Below are 15,988 nucleotides of genomic sequence, written 5' to 3' on the forward strand. Positions count from 1 at the left end.
ACCCAGAGCAGCCACTCTCACTTGATATTTAAAAATTAATGCTTGTGAAATTTTTGTTTCATGTAAAATGATCAATATTTATCAAGTATCCTGAAATCTGTCCTCAAGCCCTTACTGTTTAGGAGCTACTGTTGATGAGGCCAGAGGAAGCTGGGAGCCTCTTAAATGATTAAAATTATGGTCTGGGCTAATTTTCTTGCCACAGGTTTTAATCTTTACAAATTACAAGGGGATTCTACCAACTAAAATGTTCTGGTGCAGAAGTTGGGCTGAAAGATTTTACTGGTGCATTTCAAATCTCTTCACTTTCACATTCTGCATTATTTACTCTCCTGAGGGCTGCATTTAAACTCCACAGACATTTAAGCTGAATTAATTCCAAAATAATCTAGTGTGATTCTCCCAGTTTCTCCTACAAAAAAGATAGTATTTGCATATCTTAGTGTTCCGTCTCATAGCCTGATTTTCTGTTTAACAAATAAAATGACTTTCCTCTAACCCCTGCAAGCTCTTCTGAATTTCCAGTGCTTCAGGATGAATCAGAACAGCATCAGATACTGAGAAACTACATTTGATGAAAACATCTCTCAGCAACGCTGATGTACAGGGCTCTGATGAGCAATTTTCCAATGATGAACATTCTTTCCTTCAGTCATTCATCAAACATTTATTGAGCACAGTGGTTGGGCAGGAAGGATGCAGATATGAATCAGACACGGCCTCTGCCCTGGAGGAGCCCTTGGGTGTATAAACACATAACAAAACTGGATGGCAAGAGCAGAAATGAGGGGGATATGGTGTTCTGGAAGCCCGGGGTGACGGGCTCTGTCTGCACAGCTCAGGGATGTCTTCACATTCGAGACATGTTTGATCTGGTTCTTGAAAGTTGCAGGATACTTCCCAAATGTAGAAAGGAAGAACAGCCCATGTAGAAGCTCAGCATAGGCAAAGGCAGAAAAAGGCAGGGTATGTTTGAGGAATAGAAATTCAGTGTTGGTGTGGGTGGAATTTAGAATTGGGGTATGAGAGAGATGAGACACAGAGTCAGTTTGGGGGCAGGTAATGGTCATTGAAAATTAAGCCCAAGAGGTTTGACTTTACCTTAAAAGCCAAGGGAGGAACTAGGGGGTGTTCATGGGCTTCCCCAGTGGCTCAGATGATAAAGAATATGCCTGCAATGCAGGAGACCCGAGTTTGATCCCTGGGTCAGGAGATCCCCTGAAGAAGGGAATGGCTACCTACTCCAGTATTCTTGCCTGGAGAATTCTATGGACAGAGGAGCCTGGCGGGCTATAGCCCATGGGATCACAAAGAGTCAAACAAGACTGAGTGACTAACACTTTCACTTCACTTTTCACAAGAGGGGTTCAATAAACTTTAGAATGACATGATGTGGTCTGAATACCCCTGGCAGCAGAGTGCAAGGTGGAATGGAAGACAGAGAAGAAAGTAGGAGGCTGTTCCATCATCCCTGTGAGAACAGGGATGGATGAGGTGGCCATGGGGGCCTGGGGCCAGGCAACTATTGGGGAGAACATTGAGAGACAGTTCATCAGTCTATCAGAAGCAGTGATGAATTAAATGGAGGTAGTTGTGAGGGGAGACTATGAATCGAGGGCCACCCCAGGCTCTGAGTTTGAAGAAGTCAGTGAGCACCCATCTCTAAACAGCCAACATTTCCCAGGTCGACAAGTGACGAGACTTCATTAACTTCAGAAGTGGTAGTTGTTCCTTCATGATTTTTCTAACTTGTGACTCATCCAGAATTAAAGAATTTCCTAAACTGACTAGGTCCTGGGATTATAGATTCATATACGTTAGGTATAAGACTTTAGGGCTTCCCAAGTGTCACTAGTAGTTAAGAACCTACCTGCCAATGCAGGAGACATAAGAGACACAGGTTCGATCCCTGGGTTGGGAAGATCCCCTGGACAAGGGCACGGCAAACCACCCCAGTATTCTTGCCAAGAGAATCCCATGGACAGAGGAACTGGGCAGGCTACAGTCCATAGGGTCACAAACAGTCAGACATGATTGAAGCGACTTACCACACACACGTGCATAAGACTTTAACCTTCTCAGAATACCCCACATACTGATATCTGGAGAATTCTGGGATTAGGCGATGCAGTGTCAGTGAAAGAGGCATCTAATAAGTACCCCTGGACCAATAGAAGGAGAGGGAAGAAACAGGTATCAGGTCACTTACACAAGAGACCTTTGTGGCACCAAAGCAATGGACTGCCTCTCAGGGGCAATGAGGTACCCATCCTCCCCACCATCCCCCATCACTATTACTTTGAATGGTTAAGCAAATGCCAAGTCCTCTCTTCAAGATGTTATTGAGGGAATTCATGCCCTAGGAAGGCTGTTATGATGTATGTCCTTTAAATTTCAGCTTCCTTAAACTCAATTTGCATACATGGTTGAAGCAAGAATGACCTCAGGAATGGATGATCTCCGCCCTCAAATATCATAAGGGTTTCTGTAGGCAAAGAGAACAGGCTTGTCCTAGGTAGCTCTGAGGGAGGACCAGATAGAGGGAGCTACAAGGACAATTTACAGAGCAGCTTTCTCATAGGGATGTCTGGACGTGAGATTGGCCATTCAAGGAAGAGGTGGACTCAGAGAACCACTCAGCAGGCCATCAATGGTGCCACAGCTCTAAGTAGAGTTGGATTGGATGGTTCTCAGGGCTTACCAACTCTGAAATTCTATAATTCTAAGCTTCTAATGCCCAGAAAAGGGCTTTTTCTACCTAGAAGCCCCAACTGGGCCCACCTTACTAAGAAGCACCATGAACTTGAAAATGAGCTGCACATCTGCTATGAGGGTCATTGTTATTCCACTTTATGGAATTGTTTATCTGTTATTTTTCTCCATAACTCTTTCTCCCATCAACTAATAGACTGGAGGGATGGGCTATCTTACACTTTCAGTGTCTCTAGCACCTAACAGAAAGCCTGCAACAGAAGAGATACACCAGGATGCTGTCAATTAAATGAAAGAATCCTTTCTAAAAATTCACAAATACTAATACAAATATTCTGTGTCCCAGATCTCGAGACAGATTTGTGGGAGACCCAAAGATGAACTCTACCCTCAATAACTCCTCCTTGCATGCACGCATGCATGCTGAATAAAAACTAATTGTACTACGGTATTTCAAGGACATTTGAATATCGTAGTCAAAGGTCTCAGTTTAGTTGGAAAATCCCTCCAGGAACATTTTTAGATGGTAGTGCATCCGGCCGCAATACACAGACATGCATGAAGCAGGCTGCTCCAACTTACTCTTCCTATAGCTTCAGATTTGGGGGAGGAAGGTGGAAATGATCTTTACTAAAACAAGTATAAAAGGAGTAGCAATTTGTATGAATATTTGTTAAAACAAGAGGCTCTGATGAGATGTCAGTGTGTTCTGGCCGTATATCATGCTGCCCCAGACTCTGAGATGTGCTGTCACCACCGTGGGCCGTTGGGTTCTTTGATGGAAACACAGGCAAGGCCCATTCAGTGCACAGGGCAGCTTTCCCACTGGGGGGCCATCCTCCCATCTCAGCCCCCAATCTCGCCTCATTCTCAGCTCAGAGGCAAGGGCTTTAAAAGGCTTTTTAATGCCTTTTCCAAATGGAGAGCATCAAGGATAACAGCAGAGATGACCGTTAAGGCCAGGAGAGAAAGCATTTTGAGAGCCTGCAGAGACTGCCTGGAAGAGAGCTGAGTGCAGAGCCTGGCCATGGACCACTAGTTCTGATTCGTGGGGTCTAATTTGATAATTTGATGCAAGATGAGTAACCCACTCCAAAAAGAACTTATTTGCAGAGCACATTTCCCAGGGAGCACCACTGATTCTGCCAAAGAATTTCCCAGCACGCAAGGAGGAGGAGTCCTTGACTTTCTCCCGCTCCAATCCCCAGGCGCTGTCAGGAAGTCCAACTTGGAGAACCTTTTGTACTGAGAAGAAAAGACTATAATCGGGTGTTTCTTTGTGGCTCTGGAATAAAGCAGCTTTTCATTTCTATGTCACATGAAGGGGCAAGTGTAGAACCGTCCAGTTTTGAAGGACTGACAAAGCTTTATTTAGGCCCTGAATATTTTCTTAGTTATTTTTAGTTTATGGCCATCAGCACTTTAGATCAGGAGCCAGGACCAGGTGTGAAGGCTCCGTACCTCACTGTTCAGACCTGGGGAGAATTTTATTTATTTATTTTAAATTTTCACTGAGTTAGTTACTTATTTTTGGCTGTGCTGGGTCTTCACTGCTGCACCAGCTTTTCTCTAGTCGCGTCAAGTCGGGGTTGCTCTCTAGTTACGATGTGCAGGCTTCTCACTGCAGTGGTTTCTATTGTGGAGCACAGGTTCTAGGTTGTGCAGCCTCAGTAGTTGTGGCTTCTGGGCTCTAGAGCTCAAGCTCAGTAATTGTGGCTCAGGGGCTTAGTTGCTCCGAGGCACGTGGGATCTTCCCTGATCAGGGACCAAACTTGTGTCTCCTGCATTGGCAGGTGGATTCTTTACCACTGAGCCACCAGGGAACCTGTGGGTGGGATTTTAAATTTTATGTCTCAAACATTCACGTGGTTCTTACTATGCACCAGGTACTACTGTAACTGCTGTATAAATATCACTTAATCCTCATGACATTGCCATCAGGTGCTTCATATCCCCATTCTACAGATGAGGAAACTGAGGCACAGAGATATTATAGTATTTGTCTGAGGTCAAATCAGGATTCTGTCTCTAGGGCCCATGCTTTAAACCTTCATGCCAAGGAGGCTTTGTCTTGTCTCTAGAAAACCTGTGGATTACTGCAGTAGGAGTTTGGGGCTAGGGTCTCCCTGCCAGTAGATGTGTATGAACTGGCTGTATTCCTGCTTCCTCAGCAAACTCCCTCCAGCCATCTTGCTGGATACCCACCTTCACCTTTCCTTTTGCATTTGACATTGCCATTACCCCATTTTCAGTCCAACAGACCTCAGAGCAAATCCCAAGCAGAATCTCACTCAGGGACAGGTGTGTCTCCTTTAAGAACAACAAGCACCAAGGCACCTTTTAAAAAAACCGAGTGTTGAATATTCATAGTACAGAAAGACCACTTTCCTCTACAAAAAAAACTTAATCTCAGGATTTCTGTAACTAGCACTAACATCCCACCCATGCTTTGAATTATTTGATTATTAATCATTAACGACTTAACCTGGAAACTCCCACGTCCACTGTGCTTAAAGCAAAAGACCCACTGGGCCACTTGCCCATGGAAAACTAATTAGAACGAAAAGTGGAACCAGAGCTCTGAAAGAAGCAGTCTTCGGAATACAGGATTCAGTCCTCACGCAACCTCCTTGTAAACACCTTGGTTGCAAGCATGAGAGCAACCTGAACTCAGCCCAGCTGCTTCAGGTGACCCAGCTCGGGGCAGTAAGCCAAGCCTCATCCTTTCCCCAGAGAGGATCACGGTTTGCTTGTGGTCCCCAAAGTATGGTCCCTGGACCAGCAGCACCGGCAGCTGTGAAAAGCACAGGCAGCTTAAAAAGGCACTTCCTTCCTCCTTCCCCACCCTCCAACCACCCAACCCCCCATTCCCCACCCCTGCACTCCCACCCGCCCCCCGCCCTCCCACCCCATCCCTGCCCGTGCTCTACACGCCACGCAGCAGCCAGAAGGACCCAGTTAGCATGTCAGTTCCACCCCGCAGTGGCCAGTCCTGTCATGGGATGAACAGCCAAAGACCATTCACATTAGCTCTTGGGCCTCATTTCCTCCCCCCAGCCCCATGCTGCTCTCTGCACACACTAGGCTTGTACGGGTCAGAAGGTGGGGCTTGGTGATCGAGGGTGTCACAAAGCCCTCCAGGGGCTGTCTAATCCATTTGCCCTGCCCACCTCCCCAGGAAGAACTGGGCAGGTTAGTCTCCTGCCACAGACACACACCTGGGCAAACAGGCAGAGAGGAGGTGCGTGGATGCGAAATCCAGAGTCAGCCCCTCAGCACCTCACCCCAAGGAGCTTATGGACCACAGTGCCACGTGCCCTGCCGGGCCCATAGTCAGCGCTCCATGTCTCCGTACCCCCACAGTCCTCTGGTACCTTTTATAAACAAGAAGACTGAAGCCCAGGACGGCTCAGCCGCTTACCAGGGTTACAGCCAGGGAGAGCTGGAAGCAGGGCTGGGAGCAGAGTCCCATGTTCTTGCTTCCACTAGTCCCACCTCTGATGCCCGTTCTAGTCTCTACTCCAGAGAGGCTTGGAAGAAGAAGGAGCTAGGCTGGGGGCTGGGAACCCAGCTCTAGGAATTATTATTAGCCTTCTTAATTCCATACATTCAGCTTTCTATTTTTTTTTTTAACGCTGTTTCCATACTTAACTCGGTTTCCGTTCCAATTAAGCTCTCTGTGTGCTGCGGCCTCTCTCCTGCCAGGTTTAATTGCCCTTATTTAAATTCTTTAATTAAAAGTATTGTGTGTTTCCAGATCCTGTAGTTGTAAGTATTACACAAATAATTTAGATGACTGGACTGGTAAACCAAGCAACTTCGCCCTCCACCGAGGGCGGGGCTGGCAGGGGCTCTCTGGTGAGGATGAGAACCTGCTAAGAGGTGGTCCTGGTTCCTTCCTCCCCGCTCCCCGACCCCCATGCTCCACATGCCACATAGCAGCCCGAGGGACCCATTTAGCATGTCAGTCCCACCCCACAGTGGCCAGTCCTGTCACCGGATGAACAGCCGAAGTCCCTTCACACAACCTGCCCCTCTCTCAGCTCTTGGGTCTCCTCTCCTCCCCCAACCCCATGCTGTTCCCTGCACACACCAGGCCTCTGTGGGTGCGGGAGCTTCATTCCAATGCACCTAGACTCCTCCTTTCCTCCCTCGTGTCTGCCCAGCTCGCACCTTCTCAGGATCACCCCCAAGCATCTCCTGCTGCCTCCTGCTCACAGCAGTTCCCAAATCCTCCCAACCTGCTGGACTTAGTCTATCTGGGCTGCTAGTATAAAAAGAAGACTATGACTGGGAAGCTTGAACAAAAAATATGTATTACTCGCCATTCTGGAGGCTGGAAAGTTCAGGATCAAGGTGCCAGCAGATTTGGTGTCTGGTGAGAACCCTCTTCCTGGTTTTCACATGGCCAGCTTTTCACTGTGTCCTCATGTGGCCCAGAGAAAGAGACCATCTCTCCTGCATCTCTTCTTATAAGGGCACTAATTCCATTAGGAGGGCTCCACCCCTGGGACCTAATTCCCTCCCCAAGGCCCCACCTTGCATCACGCTGGGGATCAGGGCTTCAACACATGAATTTATAGGGGACACATTCAATCCACAGCACTGTTCTCCATTTTTGTGCGTAATCTTAGTACCTTTAACACAGTAAAGAATCTATTGTTCTCTCTTCCTCCTAGAATATAGTCTCCACAAAGACAAAGATCTCCTTCTGTTTAGTCACTGATATGTGTCAGTGGCCAGTAACTATTCCCAGAATGTGATAGGCAGTCATTAATTACTGGATGGATGGATAGAGCAATGAATCACGTCTTTGCAGAGAACTCTCAAAAGAAGTAGATCAACCTGACTCTCCAGAGCCGCTGAGGCCCATCAGATGGCCTTCCTCCACCGCAAGCTGTGGCGCACCGCAGCTCTCAGTCTAGTTCACCCACAGGCCCGGGCGGGATAAATGGAGGGGAAGGTCTGACCACTCATCCTAGTGGGGAACAGTGAAGGCGGCAGACTCCCAGCCTGACTCTACCACTGACTGACCATGTGGCCCAACTCTCTGAGCCTCAGTCTCCAATTCTACAGAATGGGAATAATTCTTACCTCCACTGCTCAGCGTTATTGTGAGGAACACATGAAACAGTGTGTGAAGCACTTGACACGGTGCCGGGGATGTGGCAAATGAGCCTTAACTGTCCCTACTTTTATCTCAGGGCAGAGCCTGCAGGTAGAGAGAAGAATAGTAACCCCACCAGGCTGCCCCCAAAGGTGCTGAGCTCACTGTGAAGGGATTGAATAGAGAAAAGGAAGTCTCCTTCACAACTGGGGCAAATGGAATTTGCCCGAGAATGGGGTGAGATTCCAGGGTTTGCTCAATGACAGAGCTTGAGGTCTAGGAAGGAAGACAGGAGGGAGACTGGCCAGTGACCAGTGCAGCTCCACATCAGAGACTGGGCTGGCTCCTCCGTATCTCACATATGTCCCAAGACGTATACCAGGCCTCCAATGTGGCCTTACTACTCTGTTCTGGAAGATTCTCCTTCAATGCCTCTGGAAAGAGAGCTCTCTTGGCCTCATTCTCTACCCTCAGGTCCAGATGCCCTAACTGAGGTTGTGTCTCCGTCACAGCCCTGCTCTTGGCCTGACTCCCTTTCTCCCACAGCCTTCCCGGAGGCCATACAGACCATTTCTGCCTCAGGGTCACCATGCTTCCTGTCTCTAGGGTGCTGAGAGAGCGTCTGGGTCAGGGGAGGGCCTGGGAAATGCCATATTTGAGTCTCTGAAGGAACGCTGTGCTTCTCAGAGACCTCTGTCCCACCTCCCTCTCTTGGCCTTAGCATGGCATCCCCGAGGAAGGCTTAGAATGTGCCCGAGTGGCTGGCGGGAAAGGAGAGAGCTATGGACGCCTCTGGTTTGGACAAGTTTCTCCAGACTTCAGTGGTCTGGGCTTGGTGAAGCAGCCTCACGGTTGGCAAGGCCTGGCCTGGCCTTGAGGACCTCCTGAGCTGTCAGAATCCTCGCCTGTCCCCCTTTTCTGCCTGTTGTGCACTTTTTCTGGAGCCCTGATCCTGACACCGTGAATAGCTTCATATCCATCTGTTGTGTTATAGATGTTAAAGGGGTTGCCCATCGATCCTTCTGCTCGTTCTTCAGTCATCAGGACCAAAATTACCATCTGGTCCTAGAGAGAAAGGAAGCAGGAGGGCAGAACAGCTTGCCTTGGGCAGAAGCATGTCTGTCCAGCCCTCTCCTCTGTCTCACCACCCGAATCACCAGCAGATCTTGTGATTAGAGGGCTGGGCTTGTTTCATTCCCATCCTGCCTGAGCTCTCCTCCAGCCTCACAGCATAAGATATCCCACCAGGCTGCTGGGGATACAGGAGGATTGGGCGGGGGCTGGCCCCAGGCCCAAAAGCACTAGACCAACCCACCCTGGGTGTGGGCAGCAGAGCGCTCAGGCCTTGGAAACCAGAGCCTGGTGGAGGGACTGGCTGGCCTTGCTTAGAGCAGGTGTCACAAGGGATTCCTCTGGATTCAAAAGCCAAGATTTTGAGGGACAGGGAGAGGACCCAAGGTGGAGCACAGCTTCTGAAGGTACAACTTGAGGCTGGCCAACAAAGTCATCCAGTTGGGGCTCGGGAGCGTGGTGTGGCCCCCAAAGTGCAAATGCCTCGGCTATGTCCAAGGAGCCTCTTGTTCAATGGAGACGAGATGGTGATCCTCTGCGGCGTGGTCAGTTCTGAGTGACTCACAACTACTGGAGTCTGTCTACAGGAGGGCCACCGGGCTGGCAAAATGAAACCAGATTGTCTCGCAAGGAACTGGAAATGTTTCACCTGGTAGAGAATGGAACTGGGGGGTTGGGGGGCTGTGTGCCCCATCTTCCCCTACAGGAAAGGAGAAGGTGGAGAAGTAGGAGCCCACCTGCCTGTGGAAACCTCGGGGCACAGTCTGGGCCCCCTTGCTGGTTGCCCCTGAGACAACAGTTTTCATCCAGTGGGGGAGAGTTCTCCCAAGGTGGAGCGGCCCAGGGAAGAGTGCTCGGCCAGGATGGCCCAGTCAGCTTGCAAGTGAGGATGAGAGGGCCAGCCTTCCACATCTCTTCCAACACAAGGACCCCAGGGGCCTTTCTGAGCCCTTGCCCGGTGGCCCGACGTCCCTCGGCCCCTCAGAGCCTGAGCCTGTGGGCTTCTCTCTGGCTGCACCTCTGGGCCCCAGGTGAGCTGCTTTTGTTGTGCTGTCTCTCCGCTCTCGGGATCAGCGAGCCCCTGCTCTCCTCAGGGGAGGTGCTGGGGTCGGGGCACACAGGGACACACTGCTTTACTCCCTCGAATGCTTCTAAGGAGGTTTGCAGTCCCCGGGCCATCTCCCACACACAGCAAATGGGGAGTCCCACACTCCCCACCAGACACACATATAAAATACACTCTTACCCCCTCTGCCCCCTGGCTCCTTCACCTGCTATTCAAAGTCCCTCTGAGAGAGCTGGATTTTTGTTTTAAATTTTTTTAGCTGAAGAATAACATATACGCAGATAGAACCATGCAAACATACATACCAAAATAAATGTTCAACTCAATAATTTAAAACAAAGCCAACATTTAGGTAACCACCAGCCAGGTCAGGAAACAGCACACTCCCAACTCCCAGGAAGCACCCTTTGGTCTACTGTCAATCATCTTCCCCGGAGAAGGCAATAGCAACCCGCTCCAGTGTTCTTGCCTGGAAAATCCCATGGACAGAGGAGCCTGGTAGGCTGCCGTCTATGGGGTCGCACAGGGTCGGACACGACTGAAGCGACTTAGCAGCAGCAGCAGCAACAATCATTTTCACACTCCCTCCTCCCCAAGATACCCACCCCTGACTCTAAGTCTGTGGTCTTTTTTGCCTGTTTGGAAAGTATATGTAAGTCTAATTGTGTATGTGTTCTTTGTCTGGCTTCCTTTGCTAGCACTATATTTGTGGGATTTGTCCTTAATGAGTGGAGCTCTGGCTTACTCATTTTTAATGCTGTAATGTACAGCATTTTTAATGTACGAGTTAGGTGAATAACCACAAGTTATTTATCCATTGTACTATTGATGGACATTTGGGTTGTGTCCAGGTTGGAACTTCTATAAACCATGCTTCAGAACCGGTGCAGACAGTTCTTCTGGATACCCACCTGGGCCTGGGGTCCGTGGGTCTCAGGGCTGTGTACATTCAGCTGCAGGAGATGCTGCCCATTTCCCGGGTGGTTGGAAGAACTGAGTCTCAGTGTTCTCGTGAGGTGTCAGTGGTTGCCACGGGGACAGTGGTGGCCAAGGGGATGGCTTCCTTACAGAAGAGGGGTGTGTCCCCCTCTATCACAAGGTGCTGTTCGCTGGGATGGGCATGGGGGCAGCTGGGGTGTGCACTACAGAGTCCTGCTTATGGAGAGGGAAGGGGGTCAGTTAGGAGACTGGTGCAGTTGTCCAGGTGACGGAAAACCGTGGCCCGAACTGGGGCAGGTGTGATGGCATGGGGATAAGGGGACAGTCACAGGGTATGAGGAGGAATTGGTAGGATTTGGTGCCTAATCAGTACTGGGGAGAAGCAGAGGTATCAGTGGAAATGCTTGGTTATTGCTGAGATGGGAAACACAGGAGGAGTAGATTCTGGGGAAAAGTGAGTTTGTCCATATACTCTAGTACCATGAAGCTCCAGGGGGCCAACTTGTAAGAACCTGCCTGCTTGGGAGGCCAAAGCCCGGCTGAGCACATCTTTGGTGAAATTCAGAGATACTCCGAGAGTCTGGACTGACAGCCAGGTGCCAATCAGCAGCCTCAGAGTGTCTAAGGCCTGCAAGGATCTCACTAAAAGCAAAAATTGGAGGTTTCTTTTTTGCTGCTGTAGGGCTGCTTTAAGAAGCAGAACCTCCCTTCTTTCAAGGGCTTTGAGCATAGACTGAGTATGCATGGCTACAGAACCTCCTGGAACATCAGCAGCATAGACGGAAACCAAGCATATCCAGGGCTGACGGAGCCCAGGGCCGTAAGACGGTATCGAGGAGCCTGGGTTTGGTTGAGGCCAGCACTGATGACTCCAGAGGTCCAGTTGAGAGCAGGGATCCTAAAAGCAGGAGGTCCTGGGCTTCTGGTGATGCTTACATTCAGGCCCATCATGGGGTGGTCCCAAGGAACCAGGATTTGCAGAACAAATGGGGAGCAGGGCCCAGCCCCCATGGCAGGCGCAATAGAAGCAAACCAGCATGCCACACCCAGCTAGGTAGATGGAAGCTGGGCTGGGGCATTTCTGTCCTCTTTCCTAACAAAGGACTAGGGCCTTGTGAAGAAAACAGAGGCATAGGGTTCCGTCTTGGGGAGGAAATCAGCCCCTGGAGATGGGGAGCCTCAGGCTCTGTGGGCACGCTGAACCCAGACCTCCCACAGCCTCCCAGGATCCCACGCGTCTGCACCCACAAGTGATCCCCACCAGCCCCTGGGCCTGAGGCTCCCCCACACCCTCTGACCCCACTCTCCACCCTGGCTCCTAGGGAGGCCCCATCCAGAACCGCAAGTCCAAGCGCTGTCTGGAGCTGCAGGAGAACAACGAAGCGGAGTTCGGCTTCCAGCTGGTGCTGCAGAGGTGCTCGGGCCAGCACTGGAGCATCACCAACGTCCTGAGAAGCCTGGCATCCTGACCCCGCCGGGAGCCACCCCACGCCCCGCCCCTTTGCTACTGTGTAGCACCTGCTGCAACGCTGCCTGCTGTCCGTGTGGGGGTGTTTGGAGTCTGGGGAACCAGGTTGGTGGGCCCCCAAAAGAGCTTTGTATTTCCTATTCAATTTTCATGGAGTTTATAGAAAGATGCCGAATGGTGGATGAGGGTATAATATCATAAACTATTTTGCAACTGTAAATAGGGGACACGTGGTAAATATTTATAACTGACAATAAAATACCATTGATTAAGAAAAGGGGTGTTAGTCATTTGATGGAGATTCAGGCCTGTCTCCTCTGAACTTGGAGCCCAAGACGTGGCTGTGTTTGCCCTCCCTGCTCCCACCCCTGAGAAACGAGGCTTTAAGGCCCTGCAGACAGTGGGGGCTTGTTGTGCAAGCTGCCAGCTTTCTCTGTGGGGCCCAGGGAGACGAGACGGGCACCTTGACCTCAGGGTCACCTCCAGAGAGAGGGTTCCCTCTGCCTCCACAGGACGCCTTAGTCCTTCATCCTGAGAAACCAGGAAGGCTCATCAGCCACTGGGCTTCAGACCACACTGTTCTCCAGAAGCCACCGCCTTCACCGCCCAAAGCTGTCCATGGCTCAGGCACTCAGCAGTGAGACTTGCATCAGCAACTGCCACATCCAGCTGCTGAGACCATCAGCTCCTTCCATGAATCACGGTGCATTAGTTCCCAGGAGCAACAACGTGCCACACACTGGGTGGCTTAAACAGCTGTTGTCACATGGTTCCGAAGGCTAGGAGTCTGAAGTCGGGGTGTCAGCTGGGCTGGCTCCTTCTGAGAGCTGTGAGGAGAATCGGGTCCAGGCCTCTCTCCAAGCATCTAGAAGCCTCAGGGGCTCCTTGGCTTGTAGGTGGCCAGCTTCCCCTGTGTGTTTCCTCCCTCCCTGTGTCATCACCCCTACTCCTTCTGTGCTAGCCCCCATCACCTCTTGAGTGCCAGTCTCTAGCCCTGTTCCTGGGAGAAGCAGCTCACAGCCAGTCCCTCCGTACAAGGGCCCCCACCCATGACACAGTGATACTCAAATCCCCGTCTGTGCCCGGACCTCTCCTCTGTGCCCCAGGTCCCATCACCCACTGCTGACGGGCCCCGGGCAGCTGGGTGGCTGTCCCTTGGACAGTGCTCATCTGACATGCAGAAAACAGAGCTGTCGCTCATCCTCCCAGGCCCAGCCAAGTGACCAGCACCGCCCTCCTCCAGGCGCTCACACCAGAGTTCTCTGTCTCTCACCTCCCCGCTCCTCACTCCCATATCTTGTCAGTCCATCGTGGCAGTGATGCTCCTTCAACAGCCCCAGAATCCCCTCCCTGGGTCCCCTCATCACTCACGAGGACCTGCCTCCCCATCTCCAGCCTTCTTCCATCCCCATCTCATCTCCCCTCCACACTAGTTTTCAAGGAATCTTTCTGAAATGCAAATAGGATGAGATTTTTTTCCCTGGCCTTCAGTGGGTCTCACCAAAGATGGTAAACACCTAGTTAAGATGCCAGACTCAGAGCTTCCTCCTGCAGTGAGTCCAAGGGCCAAGTGTCAGAAGCACCCAGGTTAGGGGCCTTACACACAGGGGTGGGTGTGAGTGCAAGAAGGCCTGGCCTCCTGGCTGACACCCTCACAGGACGTCTGTAGCCCTAGTCCACCCTCTAGGGACGGTGGTGTCCAAAGGCTTCTTCCCTTCTTTTCGGCAAGTTTTTCTTTGTGTGTGTACTAGTTTGCTGGAGCTTCTGTAACCAAATACCATAGACCAGGTATTAAGACCAGGCTTAAATAACAGAAGTGTGGTGTTTCACGATCCAGGAGCCCAGAAGCCCAAAATGAAGGTGTTGGCAGTGTTGATTCCCCCGAGAGCTGTGAAGAAAGGCGGTGTGCCAGGCCTTGCTCCCTAGCTGGTAAATAACCATCTTCTCTCTGTGTCTTGTTTCCAAATTTCTCCTTCTTATAAGGACACCATTTGTACTGGATTAATGTCCATCCTAATGACCTCATTTTAGCATCAGTACCTTGGTTAAGACCCCATCTCCAAACAAGGTAATATTCTGAAGTCAAGACTTCAACATATGAATAGGGGGCACAATTTAACTCCTAACAGGGGATCAGAGGAGGGGGAAGAGAAGACCCCAGACCCTAGAAGGCTGCCTCCACTTGAGCCCACTTTGCCCAGCAAGTCCTGCCTGTGGGGCAGCCTAGGTATCCCTGCCTCTACAGGGTGGGTCCTGAGCAGGTGACAGGGGCTTTGCTGAAGGACCTGGGATATTCATCATGGCCCTCTGTCCACGCACTTCTAAGGAAAACTGTCCCAACCACAGCCCCATCAGTGACCCCACTTGCACCATGGCCAGGTTCCCCCCAATAGCTGATCTGACCAGACCTGCGGGCAGTATCCAGAGACTGGTCAGTGATTGATGACAACACAAGAAGGTGAGCTGGGCTGATCACATTCTGCCTGCACACTGGCACCATGACACAGTTGGTGAAGAAGGCCAGGAGCCACAACCATACACAGAGATGAGCCCCAGAGAGCTTAGCGAGCCAGAGCCTGTGTGTGCTGAGGTTGAGAGGGGGAAGCCAAGGCAAGCAGAGGACGGAGGGATGCTGGTGAACGGAGGCAGCAGACCCACCACATGGAGCTCTGATGGGGCCGTGACACAGACGGGGACAACAGACAGCCCCCCTCACCCCAGACCCAGCCTGCTCACATGCTGCTGACTCTTGCCCCTGCTCTTTACAACAAACAAGACTGACTGCCAGAAGCAGGGTGTAAAGATGTCAGACATTAGAATCTACTCATGCACAGACCTTTAATTGTATGTGGACGCACACACAATCCCTACAACTGCTCTGCACACAAGTAACAGGTAGGCATGCGTTTGCACCTTCAGTGTTTGCATGCACATACACAGGCTTCACACATCCACGTGTGTGCACATGCATGCAGTATGTCACACACACACACATACACACACACACACACACTGACTCCAAATGGGAAAGTTATTTCTGTCCACTCTCCAAAAGTCTTTTTACAGGAACAAGGCTGCCGTGATTTAAAATTATTTAACATGGTCCCTGTGAAGCAGAGGCTGCTGGAAATCAGAGCCTTTTTATTCTTGTCATCTCTTTCTAAATACAGACAAGAGATCCAAGGGAGTTCTGAGGCAAGACAGAGACTCCCTGGCCTTAAGAGTCTATGTTTGCTTGCTTTCCTCATGATCAGAAAATAAGTGCAGGACAGAGTCACCCAAAACTGTGTGCTCAGCCCTGCTCATTCTCCAGCCCTTCGCACCCAAGAGGAGAGAGGGGATCGCGGTGGGCACACCTCCAGCTCCCAACCCCACAAGACCCCCACTGCCTGGCTCTGGCCTCAGTCCATCTCTCTGCCCACAGACCGGAACTATGTCTCTCCTTGGTGCTTTACCAACTGATTGGCCAGAAAGGGCCTTGGGGGCATTAGCCCTAATGTGGATATTTTTTCAGATCACACAGTGTGGTCACGCCTGGGAACCAGACTTTAAAGATCATCATCACATAATGCCTCTTCTCTCTGTTCAGCCTTCCCATCACTGTACCCAGGAAAGGGGGCCCAGG

At 50.7% G+C, this 15,988-nt stretch overlaps 1 protein-coding gene across 1 annotated transcript in view; it reads left to right on the forward strand.

Moving 5' to 3' along the window:
- GALNT18 (polypeptide N-acetylgalactosaminyltransferase 18) overlaps window positions 1-12,643 on the forward strand; it is a 349,951-nt gene extending 337,308 nt beyond the window's left edge. The window contains exon 11 of the mRNA XM_043902975.1: window positions 12,218-12,643. Coding sequence (XP_043758910.1) covers window positions 12,218-12,364 — 147 coding nt within the window. The 3' untranslated portion in view covers window positions 12,365-12,643. The remainder of the gene's footprint in view (window positions 1-12,217) is intronic.
- Window positions 12,644-15,988: the final 3,345 nt, after the last annotated feature.

This window comes from Cervus elaphus, chromosome 1 (genome assembly GCF_910594005.1).
Source record: "Cervus elaphus chromosome 1, mCerEla1.1, whole genome shotgun sequence".
Classification (NCBI taxonomy): Eukaryota; Metazoa; Chordata; class Mammalia; order Artiodactyla; family Cervidae; genus Cervus; species Cervus elaphus.